This window comes from Carettochelys insculpta, chromosome 25 (assembly GCF_033958435.1).
Source record: "Carettochelys insculpta isolate YL-2023 chromosome 25, ASM3395843v1, whole genome shotgun sequence".
Classification (NCBI taxonomy): Eukaryota; Metazoa; Chordata; order Testudines; family Carettochelyidae; genus Carettochelys; species Carettochelys insculpta.
The window spans coordinates 7,175,949-7,197,063 of NC_134161.1; the positions used below are offsets into that span (position 1 = coordinate 7,175,949).

Below are 21,115 nucleotides of genomic sequence, written 5' to 3' on the forward strand. Positions count from 1 at the left end.
GGGGCCTGGGAATGGATGCAGCAGGGGGACCGTGGGTCTGAACAGAGGCCGGGCTGCCTGAGCCCAGCTCTGGGGCGGGGTGGGCCGGCCCCGGGGGCAATGAACAATGCGGGAGACAGGTTCCCAAGGGCCATTCAACATCACCCATGGGAGCTGGGCACTTGGGGGCCACTGTCTATTCACTGGGAAGGGCGTCCTGGTGGCGTCACACCCAGATGGGTTCAAGGGCCAGTGGGGTCACTCCATTGTGGGTGGTAGGGAATTCCTGCTGCTCACACCCAGACCGTCGCCAGGGCCCTGCCAAAGATGAGGCAGAAGCAAAGGGGCAGGTGTCAGGGATTTCAGGCAAGGGACACTGATCTTGCCTGCCTGCCCTGGGGTGTGGGATAGGGCTGGGGGCGGGGAGCAGAACACCACAGACCAGAGCCCTCTGACTTCTCCAAGGACAGAGCCAGCAGAGGGACAGGATCAAGAGACACTTCTCACCCACACTGTCCCTACAGGCTCCACCCTCCCTGGGAAGGACCCCCTGGGGGGAGAAGGCAAGTTTGGTTTTCATGCCCTGCCCCAGTGCCCAACATGAGGGGAGGTTTCGGGGGCTGTGTCTGCTCGGAGCTCTTCTACACTTACCAAACCCAGTTCCTGCGGTTACCACAGGGCCACCATCTTCCCAACCCCTCAGCCAGCTTCTCAGCCACCTGCATTAACTCGTCTCTTGTTATTACCAAAGCAAGTGTGTCACTGACTGCCCTGGGTTGGCAGCAGTTAGGAGTGAATGGACAAGCACAGGGGCTAAAGCCCTGGGCTCTACTCCATGAGCTAAAGGCCAGCTGGTGCTCACCTTAGGCTGTAGAGGACACAATGAAGTGGTCTAGGTACGACTACATGGGACAGTTAACCACACTTAGGTGTGTGGGATACACAAGTTAACTCCTTTCCTGTAATTCTGGGGCAGATTTGGTTCCCAGATCCCATCCTCTGACCACAGCTTGGCTCTGGTATCCTGCTGGAAATTGGCACCCAACTGGGGAGATGAGGAGTCATCCCCCTGACAATTGTCAGTAGCGAGTTTGTCCCCTGAGGGCCATCTGCCCCCTGAAGCTGTGGTGAAGTCCCTGGGATCACAGCAGTGGAGCCAAGAGCAGAGTTTGGCCTGTAGGGTTAGTTTTTACCCACTGTCCTGTTGATTGACATTCATCAGATAAAGGCGATATGGTCTGACTGTCCTCTCCTTCATTCTGGAGATTCTCAGTAGAATCACACTGGTGCAAAAGAAGCAAGAGGGGAAAATCCTGCTCCCCATCCAACCATCCATGCCAGTCTCAGAGGGGTAGCCATGTTAGTGTGGGTCTGTGAAAACAAGGAGGCATCTTGTAGCACCATAAAGACCTGCACATTTACTTGGGCATAAGCTTTTGTGCATCAAAAGCACTTTGTCACCCGCCGATCCCCTCCTTGTTGTTTTCACAATCCACACGAATCATCGTGTGCCCTTCACTCTGCACTTTTCATCCATAGGCATGTCAGATCGACAGAGAGCACTGATGACCTGCAGCCACCTCTGGGGTGGACAGGAGCAAACAGAGCACCATGCATGACTCAAGAAGAAATTTGGGCCAAGGATGGCAAGGCAAAACCCTCTGTGGATAAAAACTGCCCTGAGTCCATTCAGAGCAGTCAGACCCTTGACTTAAAGTCTCACTGATGAGATTCCCATATTCGTGGCAGCTATTTTATCGCCCTCCAGGGGGAAGGGAACTTAACAGGACAGGGACATAAACCCCGCATTGCAGGGAGTATAGTTGTACCAATGCGTGGCTCACTGAGCCACCCCACCCCGATTCTAGCTCTACATCAGTCCTTGAAAACCACTGCCCCTACACCGCTGCTCCATTCCCTGCCTGCGTGCCTGACCCCCAGCCCGCGGCTGCTGCTTCTGCCTTGCATTAGTGCCTCCCCGTTGCAAGCTGACCAAATCCACACAGAACACAGGGTTTTAAAGAAGTTTAAAGCCCAGACTCCAGCAAGCTCTGCACTGCAGATAACTCATTTCCCCAGGCTCTTCCTCTGCCTCCATTCTGGTCTCATGGCAGCCTCCCCTCCAGTTTCACCCTCTCTTGTACCGGCTGCAGAAGGTGAGGACCCAGATGGGCCGACCGGCCGGGACCCAGGCCCAGATGTCTTGCAGCAAACCCAGACCTCAGCTGTAGTGTAGACCCCAGCACCTCTTGCCCCCATTCATCTCCCCCACCACATTCCCAACTTGCCTCCTCAACCTTCAGCCAAAAGGCCCAAATCTTTGCCGGGAGCAACGCAGAAGTCAGTCAGCAGTCAGGACCGGCCGTGCACAGAACCCTCAGCCAGTCAGCCCCTGAGTCCCAGAATAAATGTGCCTCAAAATAAATGTAGGTCTCCGGCTGTATTCCCTCCACCTGTTGCCAGAAGGGTGTTATGACCGAGGCCCTGAAACCACGGGGAGATGGGTACCCAAGAGTCGAGCAGCACAGGCCAAGCCCAGTCTGGAGAGGATGGATCAGGATCCTCAGAAAGATCCTTAGGCCTTTCTGCCACACAATGATACAACCCCAGGAAAGGGTGTGCGGGTGGGGCGCGGGAAGATCTTGTGACTCTGATGTGGCCAGGGCGCAGCTGACTTGGGACTGGGTGGGGTCAGGGAGTGAGGGGGTTTGACTCATCCACACTCATTACAGTCCTAACTCCCACCCCTTGTGCTGCTGGGTTGTGTCTTGGAGAGCACCCCAGGAGACGGCCCAGGCCCTCATAGTTACGGAGAGCCCAGGGGTTCCACAGCAGAAGAGGAAAGGGCAGAGTCCCCTCAGGCTAGGTTTGGTGGTGGGAGCATGAAGAAGCCGAGGACTGGGTGAATATGGAGACAGCGGCCCTGTGTTCCAGTCCAGGAGATCGCTCTTCTTCCCTCTCAGAGCTGGAGAACAGGCTGCCTGGCCCTCCCCCGTGGATGGAGAAATGACCTGATCCCACTAGCACCGCAGCCTCCTTACCAGCTTGTTGGAGTGTGGCGAGGGCTCGCTGGTTGCCATGTCGTAGTACGGAGTCTGCAGGGGGAGCTTCTCGATCTCCTCCTCCTGCTTCGCGTTGTCTAGGTGCACGACCTGGAGTTGGGTGAGACAGGTCAAGAGGGCAAGCAGCATTGTCACTCTTCCTGCCACCCATCTGGAGAGCGGCACCTGCCCCAGGAGACCAGACCAGGTGAACAGCATCACCAGCTCCCTCCCTCTAGGCCTCTCTCTCCCACTTGCCTAGTCTTGCCATTGCAAGGCATTCTCCCTCCAGAGAAGAACCCTGCCTGCTCTAAAACCCATCCATGCCCAGAAGGCTGCAGGTGGAGCCCTGAGCTCCTGGACAGAGGATAATCTCCGCATCCCGCCCTCCTCCCGCCAAATCTCCTTCATGGGGCATTCCCAAAGGCTGGCTGGAGCTTGTGCTCTGTGCCTCAGTGGGCCTGGCACCCTCGACTCTGGCTGTAGGCCTGTCTCCCATGATGGCAAAGGAAGCAGGGCACAAGGCTGGGGCCAGCACCTGGATGTCTTCGGCCGTCAGGTGGCTTTTCATTTCCTGTTTCTTCTTTGGTGGTGGGGCGGGTTTGTGGGATGGAGGCAGGTCAATTCTGCAGGGAGAGAAGCAGACATTGGCTCGCCTGTGGAAACAGGGGATCTCCCACTCACACCTCGTGCTGGGATGGACTCGATCCTGCACGCACCAGTGTCACTGGCAAAACTCCCTTTGGCTTCAGTGCACGCAGACACAGACCAGGGAGACTGGGCATATGGGGGCTGGGGCAGGGGTGGGGATCTTTCCTTCTGGGGTCCAATCTCCATGGAACTCACTCCCCGCCCTCGGCCAGCGAGCTCCTCTGTGTCTGGGCTGACCCGCCCCCAGAAGCTGCTTCACTTCCTCTGCAATACACCCATAGAGATGTTCACAGCCCAGAAGAAAGGATCACAAAGCAAGCCCAGATGCAACCAGCTCTCTGAGAGGTGCATCCCCTTCATCTCCCTCCGTGCCTGGTGCCCTTTCACTTTAATTCCAGCCCTGATCGTAAAGCCCGTGGGGCAGGGACCCTGGGGGAAGATTCTGCTCTCGTTTCTGCCCATATAAAGTAACTCCAATGATTCCACACATCCCTTTTCCCTCCCATGAAATTCCTTCCATCTGGTCATGGACCCACAGGGGTGTGTGCCCTGAAGTCACCTCGGAAGCTTTGCAGGGAGGGGCTGTCTGTTCCGAGCCTAGCGTGGGGGGTATTCAGTCCTGAATGGAGCCTCTCAGGGCTACTACAAGGTGGATCGAGCCATCGATTCAACTTGCCACTGAGTTGTCAGTGTAATTAAACAGGCTGCTTCGAATATTGCACCCACTCTGCTTGGATTCTTTTCTCCACGCTACATTTCAAATCCCAGGTGAATCTTTGCCTCACATTGTGGCCCCCAGGCTGGCGCAGGAAAGCCCACTTCAGAGCCAGCCCCTTGTCACCCCAACAAGGACAGCTTGATTCACTGCTGTAGGATGCCAGGAGGCAGCTTGCGGTGAGCTCTGCCAATCCAGAGCAGAACAATGGTGTGTCTGGCCTGGTAGCCAGGATCTGAAGGGCCCCTGTTGGAGGCAACAGATTTGGGCACAAAATCTTCCTAATGCACATATTGTACCATTCATTCCTGACCCCAAATGTGTGTGTGGAGGGGCTGGGGGTCAGCTCTTGTCTTGGAGCATGAGGGCTGACAGCCTTTGCAATCTCCCTCCGAGGGACGGCCTCCACAGATTCTGCTCGTGTGCACACACGTGTCTAATCCCTTTACCCAATTCATTAAACGCTTCCCCTCCAATTAGCGGGCTGCCCCCTCCCGTTCCTCTCCCTACTTGTTTTGCTTTCCTTGTAAACTTCAGCCACAGGAGGGGGTGGCAGGAAGGGAGGGGGCAGTTTTCTGCAACGTCCAGCAGATTCCAGGCCCGGAGCAGGACTGAGGCCAGGTGCCCAGGGTGGAAAATGGAGGCTGTGGCTTGAGACTGCTCATTGGTTTCAGTGGACTTAGGGTGCAACTCTGAGCTGGTACAAGGCCAAGTGAAAAAGGGCATGAGGAGGATCCCAGTCAGCTTCCCCCCTGCTCCCCGGTCAGGGCATTTGGCTTGCTCCATTGTGCGTCCCTTCTCAGCTAAAGTAGCTCTTCTTGTGCTTTTATGGAGGGCCTTTGTGGGAAAGCAACTGGCTGTAAGCGGCTCTTTTGCAGGCCTGCTGCTGTCCAGGCGATTTGCCCCCACATGGCTATTATTGTCTGCGCTCCTGCTTTCACTTGGCTCTCTCTCTCCGCACTCTCCCACCATCCTCCAGTGCCTTCTCTCAAACAGAATTAAATGGAGCAAGAAATTTTTTGCTGGGCTGTAACAACAAGCGGGGAGGGAAAGCTCTTCAGTGCTCTCCCTTTGCAAAGGGGAAGGGGATGATTTGAGGGCAATAGGCGGGTCTGTTTCCGCTCGGAAAGGATGCAGCAGCAAGGAGGGTACTGGTCCCTGGGAGGATGCAGGAGCAGAACTCCTCCAATGGGGAAAGGGAACCATTTGTGCAGCTCACACTGGGACAGCGGCTCTGCCCCGATACCTCCTGCTCTGTGCCCAAGATGAGAAAGCAGGCAATGGGCCCTCACCAAACAGCAGGTGGGATCCAGTGAATTGGTCCCTTCTCCAGCCTCACAGGGATGTGGGAGGCCAGGCTAGCACACTGTGACACTAACCAGACCGTAACAAACTGCCCTTTGTGCATGTATCCTCCCTACCCTCTTCTGACTCGCGACAGCCTGCCTGCGTGTCATTGACCCCACACTGCTGGCAGCAAATGGAGAGTGTCCTTTCGCTCACGTCACTGGAGATGTCTTTGGCACAGAGGGAAATGAGCTGCATTGGTCACATAGTTTAGCAGGAAGTCCCAAATCCTAGGTGGCTACAGACCAGAGAGTGCTAAGAAGGGGAATGAAAGGGGGAACATAATGTCAGTTGAAAGCAGAGATGAGACCGAACCCAGACTACCCCGACCCGGGATTCTGGCGTCAGTCTCTGCGACCCAATAGCCAGCAGTCAGACCCAATTCTCACCAGCTGGGTCAAACCAAACACCCTGAGCACTGAGGGGCAGATGGGGCCACAGCTGAACTGAAGGCTGGGGTCCCATTGATGTGACTTGAAGCCATTCTAATAGCCAGGGCTCCAGAAAGGGCTGCCCCGGGAAGAAGAACCCGGGGGGAACTGGATGGGAGGAGGCTGACAGGGAAGAGCCCAGCTGGCAGAGCCCAGCCATGAATTCGGCTAACACTCCACAGCAGAGCACACTTTTCTGCGGGTCACCTCTCCTTCTGGTGCCTTGTTCTCTGCAGTGTCATGCTCTAATCTGAGTCCTGGGAAGGGGAATCTACCTGCAGGAGTGGAATCGAGAGGGGAGCAAGCGAGGAAGTGGGATAGGAGGCAGGTTGGCTTGTCTATCACGGACTCTCTCAGCCATACAACCGAAGGTGAAACCCATCGAACCTCCTCAGCAACTGAAAAGGTCCCACAGCAAACTCTGCTGTGTGTGGCTGCTGGAGGATGGGAAACAGGAGTGAGCAAGGAGCTGACCCTGCCTGTTTCCAGGGCATTGGAGGTGGGAGTCGGGTGTTCTTTGTAAATGGGCCTGAAAGCTCCTGAGTGCAAGATGCAGGAGAGAGACCCTTGCTGGGATGCACTCTGGGAAAGGGCCATTCTCAGCGCTGGTAATGGCTTGGCCTGTTTGGAGGGGAAGCTGCAGCCTGGCATGACTGGGCAGAGAGGAGCAAAGGAGATTTATCACTCATGAAAACCAGTCAACAGGAAAATCAGAGAGAGCGCGTACAATGGAAGAGAATAATTCACTCGTCTGCGCACAGTGCTGGGCAATGCCTTCGGGCTGGCCAGTGTATGCTCAGCCATCCCTCCCTTCCTTCCTCCCTCCCAGAGGTGGGGGCAGAACCCTCTGGGGCACCTCCCATGCCTGCTGCCCTGCTGCTGGGATGTGTCAGCACCACGGACAGGGGGCACGGCCTGGGTTCCCAAGAGCTGTGAGGAGGAGCGGGGCCAAGAGCCTCTAAACCCAAAGGTGGGGCTAGGCTTGGTCATGGATCCCTGAGCTTCTGCACCATCAGCAGACAGTCCCAGGGGTCAGCTCAGCTGGGGAGCTGGCCAGGCACTACCTCCAGCCCCGACTCTAGCACAAGCAAACGGGCATCTGTGCCCACAATGCATCCCCCTCGGTGGGTTCGACAAGCATCAGTGCCGTTTTTCACCCTCTTCCTTAAACGTCTGCCCCCAGATACACCCACCAGGGTGGGGGAGGAGTAGAGAACCCATGGGAAGCAACTTGGGCCTAGGGACTTGGGCTGCAGGAAGTAGGGTCCTAGGTTGCACTGGAGAATCTCGCTCAATCTCTAGCCTGCAAGCCCTGGCTGCCTCCTGCCAGTGGGCACGTCGGTCAGTTGCCAATGCCCTGAGATCATCACCAAGTGAGTTATTAACAGAATACTCTAGAGGCGAGCCCTGGGACCTCCGGTCCGGCAAAGGTTTATTTGCGGTGGGGCCACGGATCATGTGGCCTCCACTGCAGACCCCACCCTTTGCTTGTGATTCTGGGCATGCTAAGCCTGACCAGTTTGCTTTGGCAAAGGTGAAAAATGGCCTGGCTTTTCCCAGGCCAGAGGCATGTATTCCCCTGTGTGTCCGGGGTCGGCATCAGGCTCGGCACTCTTTGGAGAGCAAGATCCCAGCCAAGGGTTCGTCCCCTGTTCTTGTTCCCCCAGTTTGTATCGTGTCCCCCTTCCGCTCCCCTTGTGCCCCTGCTGCCGTCCCGGGTCACCACACTGTTTGCGGAGAAGCAGCTGAGAAGTGGACCGTGGCGGGTTAGGATTCCAGGGCACGGGCTGCGTTATGCACAGGAGGGCTCTGGCCAGGAATCCTGGAGGACGTTGCTGTTTGGGACAGAAGGGTATTGGTGGAGCTTGAGGGATCCAGGCCTGGACTGGCAGGCGGAGCCACAGCTCAGGACTGGGAGCCAAAGTAGAGCTGCAGAGGGCGGGGGCTGGGATGGGAAAGCTGCACCGCAGGATTCAGGGGCACCAGGACAGCTGCGCGAATGATGCTTGTGTCACACCACTCCAGCTGCGCTGCCCCGGCAGCCCACGCAGCCCTTTTCTCCAAGCACTGTGATCCCCCCACTTCTCCGCAAGGGCTGGAGACAGGAGCGAACGCCGAGGCTACTCACAGGTCGTTGTCAGCCTCTGTGCGGCTCTTTTGCTGTCGCCGGTAGATGATAAACACGGTGACGGCCACGCCGATGATGAGAGCTGCAGCAATTACACCCCCCAGGATCCCGATTATGCCCCCAGGAGCGCCCTGCGGCAGCGGCTTATCTGCAGCGAACAGAGACATAACGAGCAACACATTAGCCACAGGAGCCTGGAAGACGATGGCGCCAGGTTCAGCTCGCAGCAGAGCAGAGGCCCAATGCACTACAGACCCTGAGAGAGAGAGATCAGTCGCCACACACACACTCCTGCATCTCCCTGCCTCGTCCCTCCCCCTGCAGGGCAGACCCTTCTGCCCCAGCATGGACCTTGGCTTTTCCGGGGATTCAGAGACCTGAGGCAGGCGCTGCTCTGTCTGGCCCCCATCCAACCACTGGGTCCATGGTCAAGGTGTGCCTTGAGAAGCCCGGCATGCCTCCTGCGGTGGGAACAAGTCTCCTTGCCATGGATTAGTTCCCTGCCGAGTGCCGGGACCCCCACCCCCAAGGGTCAAGAGTGCTGCTCTCGGCGCTGCTGACGCCCCTCTGTCAGCTCTCCCCTCCCTGCAGCCCGCCTCCCACTCGCAGGTGGGGCCCGTCTTCCCCATGCCCAGCTCCGTCCTACGGTGAAGGGCCAGGACCGATAGCAAGGGGAAAGCTCTGGGGCACCCAAAAGCGGGGGATCTCCAGCAGGGCTGGGGACCTCATCCTCTCCGACTCCTTGTCCTGAGACGTGACAATGGCGGGCAGCAGCGCTCGACCCCTTCTCTTCCCCTCCTAATGGCAAGAGCTTTTCCCTGGCACTAGCGCTCCCCCAAAACACCTGGGTATGTCACCGAGTGTTAACCCCTCCACTGCTGGGATTTTGCTCACTGGCTGAATGCTCAGGAAGACAAGTTGACACTCTGAGGTTAATCCCAGGGAGGTGCGTTTATTCCTGACACTGACTGACTGGGGGCAGAGCAGGGTGTGTGTGTGTGTCTGTCTCTGCATCCACGGAGCACAGATTTTCTGGCTGTTGGATGGAGCATATGTCCCCTGCCCTGGCTCCCATGGCCCTTGAGTGGGAGAGCTCCATGACTCGGAGCCGGTCCCGATACAGCTAGCATGGACCTCGTTCAAAAGGAGCTGCTCCCAGGGGGTTGATGGGAAAGCGCTTTGAAACGTACGATAAAAGGATTTAATTTGCTCTACCTTCCAACCTAATTAAACTTGAAAACTAGCTAATTGGTACTTTGTACTTACAGCTCCGGCAGTGATGAAAGAGAAGATAATTGCAATGGAGGAAGGATAAAATCCAGGGGAGGGGAAAAGAAGGGGTCTGCTGGAGCCGGGTGCCGTGGGGAAGGGAAGAAGCTCACACCAGGCCATGAGCCCTCCTTGGAAATAGGATGGCGACCTGCCCACATGGCGTATGCATCGCCTTGCAAGGGCAGCAGCCCTGGTGGCTGCACCATGTGGTCATCTCCTCTCTGGAGGAGTGTGGAGTGCAATCCGGTTTATATCCTTGGCACCCGAGCTGTCACAGGCATGAGTTGTGGGCCAGTCGGTCCAGTCCTGTCTATTAGGTGGGGTGCAAGGCAATCACCATCTGTCCCCGCTGCCTCTGTTGCTTGTTAGGGGCACTGACCCACCAGCATCCTTCCCTGACACACACTAGAAGGCTGGGCCAATCAACACCGGTGTTCACTCTAATTTTTCCCATCCAGGGGTGGAGTAAATTTTGTTGTTATGTGCACCAGCAATAGAAACACACGCTGTCGGCTGTGGGTGGCAGTGGGCACTCTGCTAATCAGCTGGGTGGCATTTGACTCTCTCCTGGGTGGCCGCCCAAGTGCTCAGCTTGCAGGGAACACTGATCAAACTCCCTTTTCTGCTATGTCACTTATCTGAGATGTGGACAATCAAGTTCCGGCTCTGGCACTTAAAGCAGCGACTTGTTCCCAAGATCCTCCAGTCATGCAGGGCAGTGCTGGGAAAGGAATCCAGGAGGAAGGATTTCCTTTTTCCTTTTCTAACCATTAAATTCCCCAGCTTTCCAGAACGGGAAATGAATCTGCTCAAGTCCCAACTCCTACTCCCCGCTCTAACTGCTGGGCCATAGAGCTTCCCAGATCTAGAACCCAGAACTAGAACCCTTGAATGTCTAACCAGTAGTGGCAGTCCAAGAAATGTGGCATAACAATTCACGTAGGGATCCCAGAACCAATCACTCATCCCTTTATTCAGGACTCTCCCATCACATACCCTTTACTCTGCCCATCCATGGACAGGCCTTACTGTGCGAGCATGAGGCCTGGAGCCAAAAGGATCAGGCAGGAGCCATGAGCACCGACTGGGAGCAGGTCCTCCGGGGCAATCCAGTCCTAGAAGTTTGACCACTGCAACGTGGCAGTGATGTGTAAGAAGAGACTGTCCTTAGGGACCCTGTTACCACAGCAAGGTCCATTTTCCTGAGGGTGACACCTGGCTGCTGCTCCCAGGAGAGTATGAGCAGCATAAGTTTGCCAGGCCAGCGCTGTTCATTTTGGATTTAGCCAGCAAGACAGTGCAGAGTTTGTGTAACACCGAGCGCTGTGGGTATGGACCCAACCCCATCCATTTTTTGCTTCATCTCAGAGCTCAGACAGTGCTTGCAGATGGCAACCATAATATTATCTCATAGCTATAGACCCCATCGGTAAGGCTTCTTATCAATAGATCTCACAATCTTGTAATAACAATGAGGGGTCCTGTAGCACCTAACGACTATCAAATTTAATTGGGCATAAGCTTTTGTGGGCTGGAACCTACTTCATTTGACACAGTCCACGAAAGCTTAAGCCCAAATAAATTTGTGGGTTTTTAAGGTGCCCCAGGATACCTTATTGTTCTTGCTGAAACAGGCTAACACAAAACTTGCCACAAGCTTGTACTGTAGTTAACCCCACGACAAGCCTTGTGATATAGAATATTATCACTATCCCCATGGAAAACTCAGACCTAAAGAGAGACAAAGTGAGTTGCCCAAGGCCACCCAGCAAGTCTGTGGCAGAACAGAAAAACTGAACCTGGGCTCCCAAACTTTTCTGCAGTTTCTCTAGTTTCTCCAACATAACTTTTTCACTTTTGATTGCTGCCCACGTAAGCCCCTTTAATACGACGGAGAAACTGAAGAAAGTGGACAATTTTAGGTGTCTTGGAAGTACCATCAGCCAAGATGGCCCCAGTGCTGAGGAAATAAGAAGTCGTATAGGGAAGACAAAGGCTACATTTGGAACACTCACAAACATCCAGCAATTCAAAAACATCTCCCTCAGGACAAAACTGACCGTGCACAAAGCAATTGTTATTGCCATCACAACACAGAGCACTGAGACATGGCAATTTACCAAGGAAGATACACAAAAGCTGGATGCATTTCATCACAAATGTCTGAGCAGAATATTGAGACGAACATAGGGAGGTAGGAAGACGAATGAAGGCGTTAGGACAATTACTGGACCAGGCACCCTCTGACAAATCATCTACAAAAGAAGACATTGGTGTGCGGAGAATGGAAGAGGAACGCTTACCAAATACGGCCTGGGAATGGAAGCCAGAAAACACAAGATGAAAGAGGAAAGCTATGAATAGCAGGGACACGAATGACAAACGTGGGCAGCCCCATGTGCAGCAGAGCACAGGATGGCCTATGTAAGGTCCCCCCAAGTCCTCAGCTATTGGGCTAACCTTCCTCTAGATGTATTGTTAATGCTACCATCTCTGCAGCACCTTCTGGCCCCGAAACAGCCAGGGGTTCCACAGTCTGAGCTTATTCAGAGTCCGCCTACCTCCCAGAAGGGAAGACATTCTGGGCTAGCCAGTGGCGTTCCCCCTGCAGGGCAGATGGGATAATAATGGTCTGGGGCTTTGCTGTGTCTGTTGGAATTGTTTCCATCCACTGATAAAAAGCAGCTACCTCTGGGGTGGAATGGATGGGCTGCTTAACAGCCCCCAGAAGCAATGGACAGGAAGTGAAACAGAATGTGGTGCCCTGTTGAAATTGTAGGGATGGTGGAGGCATGGAGAATGTAATTCCTCGCACCTATATCACTGGAATTAAGAACATAAAAATGGCCATACTGGGTCAAACCAAAGGTCCATCCAGCCCAGTAGCCTGTCTGCCGACAGTGGCCAGTGCCAGGTGCCGTAGAGGGGGTGGACCGAAGACAATGATCAAGTGATTTGTATCCTGACAACCATATCCAGCCTCTGACAATCAGAGGCCAGGGACACCATTCCGACCCTTGGCTAATAGCCTTTTATGGACCTAGGCTTGGATGGGATAGATTTTTAGCAGGAAACGTCAATTTTACTGCATATGCACAAACTGGCAACATATATTTCCATCAATAATATCTGAAATTGACAAATAGGCCAAGGAAGGAAAATGCTGTTTGAGAACTGGTTAGAGTTTGATTTAAGGATATTTTCATTGTGTATTTTGGCATGAGAGGTGAAAAAATGTGGTTTAATGGTTATAAAGTTTAACTCATTGAAATCAACATCTTTGGCCACGAAATTATTCTTGCCTGACCCACCCTGCCGGCTGGCCCATAAGATTGTGCAACGGTAGAAATTTAAATTGCCAAAACTAGAGAACACGAATGCTTAACAATCGACATTGCTGTTATCTGTCAAATTCCGACGCGGTGAAAGAAATCCATTCCAGGGCCACATGCAGTCAGCACGTTGAAGTCACATGCCCTCCGCAAGACAGTCTATCCTGTGCACTTGTTATGTGGAGCACTTGGATTCAGAGGGAAAAAAGCCCCCAGGTGAGTCGCCACCCTGCTTTTCTGGGTACTTCACCAGCTGCTTAGTTGTGAGCTTGACATCTGTCACCTTATGCCCCAAGACCCATCGCCCTGTGAGCACAAACACAGCTGTGCCAGGACCACAAAAGCAACACCCTTGTGCAAATCTCTCTCCCAAACTGCTGCTCAAAGGAGCAAAGGTGGATGGCGAGGGACTCACGGAGATGTTCCCCCATCCCCAGCTGCTGTCGGCGATCACTCCCTGTGTGACACAACAAAGAACCAACACACTCATCACATCAGTGCACAGGGGCTGAAGGGCATCATGAGATATCCCAGCAAACATGGAAAAGGTTTAGTGAGACAACAAGCTACCATGACCTCAGTGCCTTTCTCATGTCCCTTTGCATACTTTGAGACTAACCTGCCTCTATCCTGCCTGACCCAGCATTTCCATCAACTGGCATCTCCCCGCCCTGACTTCTTTGAAAGCTCTGAGCCAGGTGGCAGGATGCTGCAAGCATCACAAGGCAAGGTCCAGCTCTTACCCTCCTAAGCTGTGTCACCTGAGCTCCTCTCCCTCCTCCTCCTCCTCCTCCTCCTCTGTGTTCCCTCTCCATACAGTGCGTTACCCCATAAATAATCTCTCTGCCTTGAGACAGCTCACTTACTGCCATGCTCAAGCAGACAGCTGAAGCGATGGGATATGATCTCTAGGACTGCATTAGAGATTGTGGCAGGGACAGAGACTGTAAAGAATCTCCCAGTCACTTTGGCTGGGGTATTTCCATGATGAATTGGCCCCTAATGGCTCTCTTGATGCGAGGTAGCGAGCAGGGAACATCAGCTTCCTGCTACAGCTGTAAATCAGGCTCTTTGCAAGGAAAGGACTTGTGCAGAGGGAGGACTGAATAAATAAATAAATAAAGCCAAGCCAATCTCCAGCAGCGAGTGTGGGCAGTTGGGATTGTGATGAAGTGATGAGTGTGAGGGCTTTATTCCCCTTCAGTGCCTCAGTTTCCCTCGACACACAGTCTAGGTGGTGAGGGGAGTTTCAGCATGATGACGCCTCACACATAGGAAATAGCCCTCCCTGCTCTTTGTAACCTAGGCCACCAGGTGACTCCTTTCTTCCCTGCAAACAGGACAAAGGAGGGGCTTGGCTGGTTGGAATTGGAACTGGGCTGTTGAGTGTGGCAGACTCGTCTGGCTGGAGAGGGACAAAGGAGGGTTCGGGCCCCAGCTCAGTGACCCTCTCTGGACCCCTCTCCACAAGATGGATTGTACTGGTGGCTTCTGGTTCCTGTGCTGACAAGTCTGTTCTATGCTGTGTCCCTGTCGCCCCGTAACCCTCCTGTTCTCCCTGCTGAGTGAGAGTCACCTCTGCCTGCAGACGAGGGTGCCAGGCCTGTGACAGGGACAACAGAAGGTTCGGGGAGATTTGGAAAGGGGAGAGGGAGCCTTCACTTTGCAGTGCAGAGAGAGGAGGAGGGGACAACGGGCAAAGCAAGCCAGAGGAAGAGGAGAGGCACTGAAGGTGGGATGAAGGAAAGAGGAGCTCCAGCATGAGGGAGATGGGGGTGACAAGCTCCATTCCTCAGGGCTTTCCTCCCACAAGCATAAATCTCATCCGGCCAGGAGACAAACGTGTCTCAGCAGCCAGTTCCAGAGAGCGGAACGAACACGGGTGTGAAAGGTCATCAGATTTCACCCTCTTCACACCCAGCGCCAGGCGCGCTGCTCCCTCGCACCTCCTCTGACGGACGCACCGAGCCGTGTGGGCCTGTACAAACCGCCACCGCGACCCAGCAGAGAGGGGGAGGACAAAGAACATGCTGCCTGCAGCAGGCATCGGTTGGGTGAGTGCATGCCCAGCTGGGAGGTGACCGGATCAGAGCCAGCGCAGCATAGGCCAGGAGGGAAGAGGAAAGAGAGCAGAGGAGTGTGAGATGCATACTAGCCGGCAGGGCCAAGAGGGAGAAAGGCCAGGAACGTGAGGGAAAAGAGACGGGTAGAGAGAGGGAGGCTGGCTCCTGCTTTCTGCCATTTCCCCCTTCACCTGCGTCTCTCTCACCACACCTTCAGCCTTCGGCTTTCCTCTTCTCGCCTCCTCTGCCTCTGTGGTCCTAGCAAAAGCAGCTGTGGCTCCTGGCCCTTGCTATGCCTGGTCCTTGCCCTTATCAACCTCACTTGCCAGAAGCTGCACACTCAGGGGCATCTTTATGCACATGCTGAGCGCTGCCATTCAGCTGCCTGCCTGGATCAGCCTGGGAGTGTGAGCAGTGGGGCTCAGCTGAGCTGAAGCTCCTTCTCTCCCTCTCTGTAAGGGGGATGCTGTGGGTTTGGGCTCAGGTGCACAGCACAGCCTGGTAAGGAGGTCCCAGGAGAGAATGAGTGGAGGCTGTGGGTCAGTACTGGGGTGCACTGGAAGAGCTGTAGGGACCCAGAGGTTGTGGCAGGGCCTAGGGACCCAGGCTGGTGCGTGGGCTGGACTTGGGAGGGGGAGTGGGAGGGGGAATCAGACTTGGACTGAAGAACTTTTGCAAATTAAGAATGCAAAGCCCTGGGTCCATGTAACGCTCGAATGGCCTCAAACTCCCCCCAGAAGTTTGCACACAGCATTTGGCAGTTAGGCAAGTCACGGGCAGCCCAACTGGGCTAAACAAACAACTCAGCCTTATCTGAGTGGCTAACAGCTGCTGGGAGCTCTTGGTTCCTGCTGGAAACAGAATTAATGGGAACAATTAGCAGTAAGGATGAAAGCAAAAAAAAAAATGTGTTTTTTTGGTGCTGTGATGGGGTTCAGGGGTCCCCCTGCACTGCACCCCGTCCGCTGGCAGGAGAGACTCTCACTCAGCAGGTACAACAGCAGGTTTATTAGGCAACAGATGTCCAGTTTCTCACAGAAGCAACAGCATAGCAGCCAGAGACAGTTCTTCCAACCCGTCCTGGGGGGAAGACCCCGAGGGGTGCCCCTCTGGAGTGTAGCTTCCCCCTCCTCAGGCTGGCTGCCTTCCAGCTCTCCCTTTTCCTCGCCTCTAACTCCCGCCCCCGATTCAAAAACCCCAGCTCAGCTCCTCCCTGCTCTTTGTTCAGGCAGAGGTGTTATCTGCCAGTTGTAGCCCCAGGGTCATCCTTAGCCACTGGGAGCTGCTGCTTGCCTCGGACATCCAGCCTGACTCACACATGCACTCCCCCCACTCCATCACATCTCTCCCCCCTTCCAGACCGCACTGAGCGGGGTCACTTAGCCAGTGACCCGGGGAAGTTCGGGGCCCTCCCTGCGTGACAGGGCATCGGCTATGGTGTTGTTGTTCCCCTTGACGTGGACCACCTCCATGTCGTAGTCCTGCAGGAGCAGACTCCACCGCAGGAGCTTGGCGTTGGCCCCTTTCATGTGATGTAGCCAGGTCAGGGGTGAGTGATCGGTGTACACGGTGAAACGCCGTCCAAACAGGTACGGCTGCAGCTTCCCCAGCGCCCACACCATGGCCAGACATTCCTTCTCTATGGCCGCGTAGCTCTGCTCCCGGGGCAGCAGCTTCTTACTCAGGTACACGATGGGGTGTTTCTCCCCTTTGTCATTCACCTGCATTAGCACCGCCCCCAGCCCCACGTCTGAGGCATCGGTGAACACCAGGAAGGGCTTGTTGAAGTCTGGATTTGCCAGCACTGGGGCCCTGACCAGAGCCTCCTTCAGCGCGCAGAGGGCCTCTTGGCACTGCTCGGTCCAGACCACCTTGTCAGGCTTTCCCTTTTTACACAGCTCCGTGAGGGGGGCTGCGATGGAGCTAAAGTGGGGCACAAACCTCCGGTAGTACCCCGCCATCCCAATGAAGGCCTGGACCTGCTTCTTAGTCTGGGGTGTTGGCCAATCTCTGACAGCCTCCACTTTAGCTGGCTCTGGCTTTAAGCAGCCGCTGCCCACCTTGTGGCCCAGGTAGGTCACCTCAGCCATTCCCACCTTGCACTTCCCTGCCTTGATAGTCAGACCAGCCTTCTGGAGTCGGTCCAGCACCTGCTTGACTTGGGACACATGGTCCTCCCACCTCTGGCTGAAGATGCAAATGTCGTCCATGTAAGCCAGGGCAAAGCTCTCCATCCCTTTCAGTAGCTGGTCCACCAGACGCTGGAAGGTAGCGGGTGCCCCCTTGAGGCCAAAGGGCAGGACCAGGAACTCGTAGAGCCCCACAGGGGTGATGAAAGCCGACTTCAGCCGGGCATCTTGGTCTAATGGCACTTGCCAGTACCCCTTGGTGAGGTCTATGGTGGTGAGGTAACGGGCTCCCCCCAGCTTGTCTAAAAGGTCATCAGGCCTGGGCATGGGGTAGGCGTCCGAGACAGTGATGGCGTTGAGCTTGCGATAGTCCACACAAAACCGAACAGACCCATCTTTTTTAGGGACTAACACCACGGGAGAGGCCCAGGGGCTGGACGAGGGTTGGATCACCCCCAGAGCCAGCATGTCTTCAACCTCCCGCTCTATGTCCTGAGCCGTCCTCCCTGTGGCTCTGAACGGCACACACTTGATAGGGGCGTGGGTGCCTGTCTCTATCCGGTGGACAGCCAGGTCAGTGCGTCCGGGCGTGTCCGAGAACAGCTGTTGATGCGAATGCAGCACCTCCTTGATCTCCGTCTGCTGGGCAGGGGTCAGCTGGTCTGAGAGGGGAATAGACTCCAGCAAGGAGCCGGCTCCAGTCCTTGTGAGTAAATCCACCAAGGGATCATCCCCCTGCCCCTCCCAGTGTCTGCACACGGCCAGCACCAAGTTCTGTCTGTCCCAGTAAGGTTTCATCATGTTCACATGATAGACCCGGTGGCTGTGGGTCCGGTTCGACAGTTCCACCACGTAATTCACGTCATTTAGCTGTTTGACGACCTTGAAGGGCCCATCCCAGGCCGCTTGCAGCTTGTTTCGCCGCACAGGTATAAGGACCATCACTTGATCCCCGGTGGCATAGGCTCGGGCCCTGGCGTTACGGTCATACCAGACCTTTTGCTTCCTTTGGGCCATGGAGAGGCTCTCCCTGGCCAGGCCCATGAGCTCGGTGAGTTTTTCCCGGAAGGTCAGTACATACTGTACCACTGACTCCCCTTCAGGGGAGGCCGTCCCCTCCCACTCTTCTCTGAGCAAGTCCAAGGGTCCCCGTACCCTCCTTCCGTACAGCAGCTCAAACGGGGAGAACCCCGTGGATTCCTGGGGCACCTCCCTGTATGCAAACAGCAGGTGGGGTAAGTACTTGTCCCAGTCATGGGGGTATTGATTCATGAAGGTTCTCAGCATCTGCTTCAGAGTCCCATTGAACCTCTCCACCAGCCCATTGGTCTGCGGGTGGTAGGCTGTGGCCCAGGTGTGCCGGACCCCACACTTGTCCCACAAGCTTTGCAGTAGGGCCGACATGAAGTTGGACCCCTGATCTGTGAGGACCTCCTTGGGGAACCCCACTCTGCTGAAAATGGACAGCAGTGCATCTGCCACGGTGTCAGCGTCGATAGAGGTCAAGGCCACTGCTTCTGGGTATCGCGTGGCAAAATCTACCACTACCAAAATATATTTCTTCCCCGAACGCGTTGCCTTGCTGAAGGGGCCCACTATGTCTATAGCCACTTTCTGGAAAGGCTCCTCTATGATGGGCAGTGGCCTCAAGGCAGCTTTCCCCTTGTCCCGGCTCTTCCCCACCCTCTGGCAGGGATCGCAGGACAGGCAATACAGACGGACAGCTGCAAAGATCCCTGGCCAGAAAAAGTTCTGTAACAACCTTCTCCTGGTGCGGTGGATCCCCTGGTGTCCTGCGAGCGGGACATCATGGGCTAGGTACAGCAGCCTGCGCCGGTACTTTTGGGGAACCACCAGTTGCCTCTGGACCTTCCATGGCTCCGCTTTGCGTCTGGGAGCCCATTCCCGATACAGGAATCCCTTTTCCCATAGGAATCTCTCCCTGCAGCCCTCCCCCAGCTGTGGAGCTGGGCTGAGACTGGCCAGTTCCCTCAGCTTCTGCAAGGAGGGGTCTCTCTGCTGCTCTGCCTGGAATTCTTCCGCTGGGGCAGGGGCGGAAGCTACTTTCCCATCCCTGCCTGGCTCCAGCACCCCTGGCCTGTGAGATCTGGTTTTTGGGAACCCCCTTTCTCTCAGGGTTGGCCCCTGTGGCTCCTGTGACTTTGGCTGGGCCTGTACCCCTGAATCTGGGGAGCGCACCCCTCGTTTTCTTTGGCTACGGGTCAGGACCAGGGCACGAGGGCGTTCACCTTGCCAGTTCTCCAGGTCAGCCCCCATCAGTACATCCGCCGGCAAATGGCTGTGCACGCCCACTTCCTTGGGGCCTTCCTTCTTCCCCCATTTCAGGTGCACCCTCGCCATGGGCACCTTGAAAGGGGTCCCATCAATTCCTGTTATCGTCAGGTGGGAATCGGGTATCATGCAGCCCGGTGCCACCACCCCGGGTCGGGCCAGCGTCACGTCAGCGCCTGTGTCCCAGAACCCCGTGACCTTTTTCCCGTCTACCTCGAGGTGTTTGAGACACTTGCTCCACAGAGGCATTGCCGCCCCCACTCTGTAAACTGGCCTCTGAGCATTTGGTCCCCCTGAGGAGCTGGTCTGTGGGGCGGATTCGGCCCAAGCCGAGTGCCCATTGTCAGCACCACCCGCCTTGGCCGCCAGCCCCTCTGACTTCTGGGACCCCACCCAGTTGACTCCATGACCCCCCGGCCTGCTCAACCTGTCTGGGAGCCTGGGGCACTGGGCTGCTCTATGCCCCTTTCGCCCACAGCGGTAACAGCCTGGGTCTTGTGTCCCTCGGGCCGGCTGCTCTGTCCGGGCTCTGTTTGGCTCTCTGGGGGGTGGGTGGCTGGCCCCTCTTTCCTGGGCTTGCCCAAGAGGTGGTCCCCTCTGTCGTACAGTTAGGGACCGGTCTCTCTGAGATTCTCGGTTTCTCCAGGACTCCCTCTCCCTCCGGGACTCCCTCTCTCTCCGAGACTCCCTCTCCTTGTGGGGCTCACTTTCAAACCTGGCCCGGCTGTTTGTGAAGTCATCTGCCAGTTTCCCTGCATCATGTGAGTCCCCTGGCTTCCGGTCCACGAGCCACACCCTCAGGTCAGGTGCGCACATCTCGTAGAATCGCTCCACAACCGCCAGCTCGATCAGGTCGTCTACGGACTGGGCTCCCATTCCGAACGCCCACTTCTGGTAGTATTGCTTCAGGCGGGCGGTTGTATCTACATGGTTTTCCTCTGGCCTCTTCTGCGCCTCCTGGAACTTCTTTTTGTACATCTCTGGAGTCAGCCCGAACTTATGCAGCAGGGCCTGTTTGAACCGTTCATAGTCCCCAGGCTGCAGCCCCACCAGCTGGCTGAGCACCGCTGTGCCCTTCTGGCCCAGCAAGGGGGTGAGGTGCCGGAGCCACTCATCTGGGGGAACCTCATGCAACTCACAGGCTCGCTCAAAGGCGGTAATGAACTCGTCCATGTCCCCTGTGTCCTGACACTGGGCCAGCACACGCGTCTCCAAGTGACTGGCCACCCCGATCCGTCTGGCCCTCTCCCCGCTTACCGCAGCTGGGGTCTCTTGGCGTCTCGCCTCTGCCATGGTTCGCTCATGCTCCCGCTCTCGCTCTCTCTCCTCACACTCTCTTTCTCGTTCCTGGCGCTCGTGCTCACGCTCTCTTTCTCGTTCCTGGCGCTCGTGCTCTCTTTCTCGTTCCTGTCGCTCACGCTCTCTTTCCCGTTCCTGGCGCTCATGCTCTCTCTCCCGTTCCTGGTGCTCCAGTTCCCTTAATTTCACTTCGAGCTCCAGCCGTCGCAGCTCTGCGGCAGGGGACTCTGCCCGCGATGGACCACCGCTAGCTGAGCGCGACCTGGCGGGCACCGCGTCTGTCTGACGGCGTCGAGCCCCTGCTCCTGTCGGAGAGTCCGAAACGCTTCCCGAGGTGGACCGGCCACTTTCTGTCGGGACAGGCTCTGCCCCCCCGGATCGGTCATTCTCTTCCAGCTGTGCCATCAGCTGGGCCTTGGTCGCCTTCCCTACGGTC

At 55.9% G+C, this 21,115-nt stretch overlaps 1 protein-coding gene across 1 annotated transcript in view; it reads right to left on the bottom strand.

Moving 5' to 3' along the window:
• NECTIN1 (nectin cell adhesion molecule 1) overlaps positions 1 to 21,115 on the bottom strand; it is a 169,476-nt gene that overhangs the window by 21,790 nt on the left and 126,571 nt on the right. Inside the window, exons 6-8 of the mRNA XM_074976970.1 lie at positions 8,293 to 8,440; positions 3,559 to 3,646; positions 3,021 to 3,131 (exon numbers count right to left, since the gene is read on the bottom strand). Of these exons, the coding sequence (XP_074833071.1) occupies positions 3,021 to 3,131; positions 3,559 to 3,646; positions 8,293 to 8,440 (347 nt within the window). The remainder of the gene's footprint in view (positions 1 to 3,020; positions 3,132 to 3,558; positions 3,647 to 8,292; positions 8,441 to 21,115) is intronic.